Raw genomic sequence first — 674 nt, forward strand, 5'->3', positions numbered from 1 at the left:
CGGGCAACGCCTCCTGCCCGGGCTATAAAGGGCTCCAAGCCGGGGGAAGCAAGCACTGGCTGTCTGCACCGCTGAGCCGGGTGTCTCTCTCCAGCCCTGCAGCCTCCAGCAGCCCTCGCCATGAGCACCACTGTCAGGCAATACTCCTCCTCCACCTCCCTCAAGGGATTCGGTGGCCTGGGTGGAGGCTCCAGCAGGCTTTCCTCCGTGCGTGTTGGGGGAGGAGGGTACAGAGCCCCCAGCGTCCACGGCGGCTCTGGCAGCTACTCTGTCTCTTCCCGCGTTGTCTCGGGGCTCGGAAGCGGCTACGGGGGCAGCTACTGCAGCAGCGTAGGAGGGGGCCTGGGCGGTGGCTTTGGGGGTAGCTATGGGGCTGGCTTTGGAGCTGGCTTTGGAGCCGGCTTTGGAAGCGGTGGCTTTGGAGGCGGCTTTGGAGGTGGCTTTGGAGGTGGCGATGGCATCCTCCCGGCTGGGGAAAAGGAGACGATGCAGAACCTCAACGACCGCCTGGCTGCCTACCTGGACAAAGTGCGTGCCCTGGAGGAGGCCAACACTGAGCTGGAGGTCAAGATCAGGGAATGGTACCAGAAGCAGGGGCCTGGTCCAGACCGTGACTACAGCCCCTACTACAGGACTATCGAGGAGCTCAGGAACAAGGTAGGATGCTGTGATTA

At 63.5% G+C, this 674-nt stretch overlaps 1 protein-coding gene across 1 annotated transcript; it reads left to right on the forward strand.

Moving 5' to 3' along the window:
• Positions 1-120: 120 nt before the first annotated feature.
• LOC104168193 (keratin, type I cytoskeletal 14-like) lies at positions 121-657 on the forward strand (the record flags this gene model as incomplete). Its single annotated transcript, XM_009708685.1, has 1 exon — positions 121-657. A coding segment is annotated over exon 1 (537 nt), but the record flags the coding sequence as incomplete, so codon positions are not given.
• Between the last annotated feature and the right edge of the window lie 17 nt (positions 658-674).

The sequence above is a fragment of the Cariama cristata genome, unplaced genomic scaffold (assembly GCF_000690535.1).
Source record: "Cariama cristata isolate BGI_N322 unplaced genomic scaffold, ASM69053v1 C10782564, whole genome shotgun sequence".
In the NCBI taxonomy this organism is placed as follows: Eukaryota; Metazoa; Chordata; class Aves; order Cariamiformes; family Cariamidae; genus Cariama; species Cariama cristata.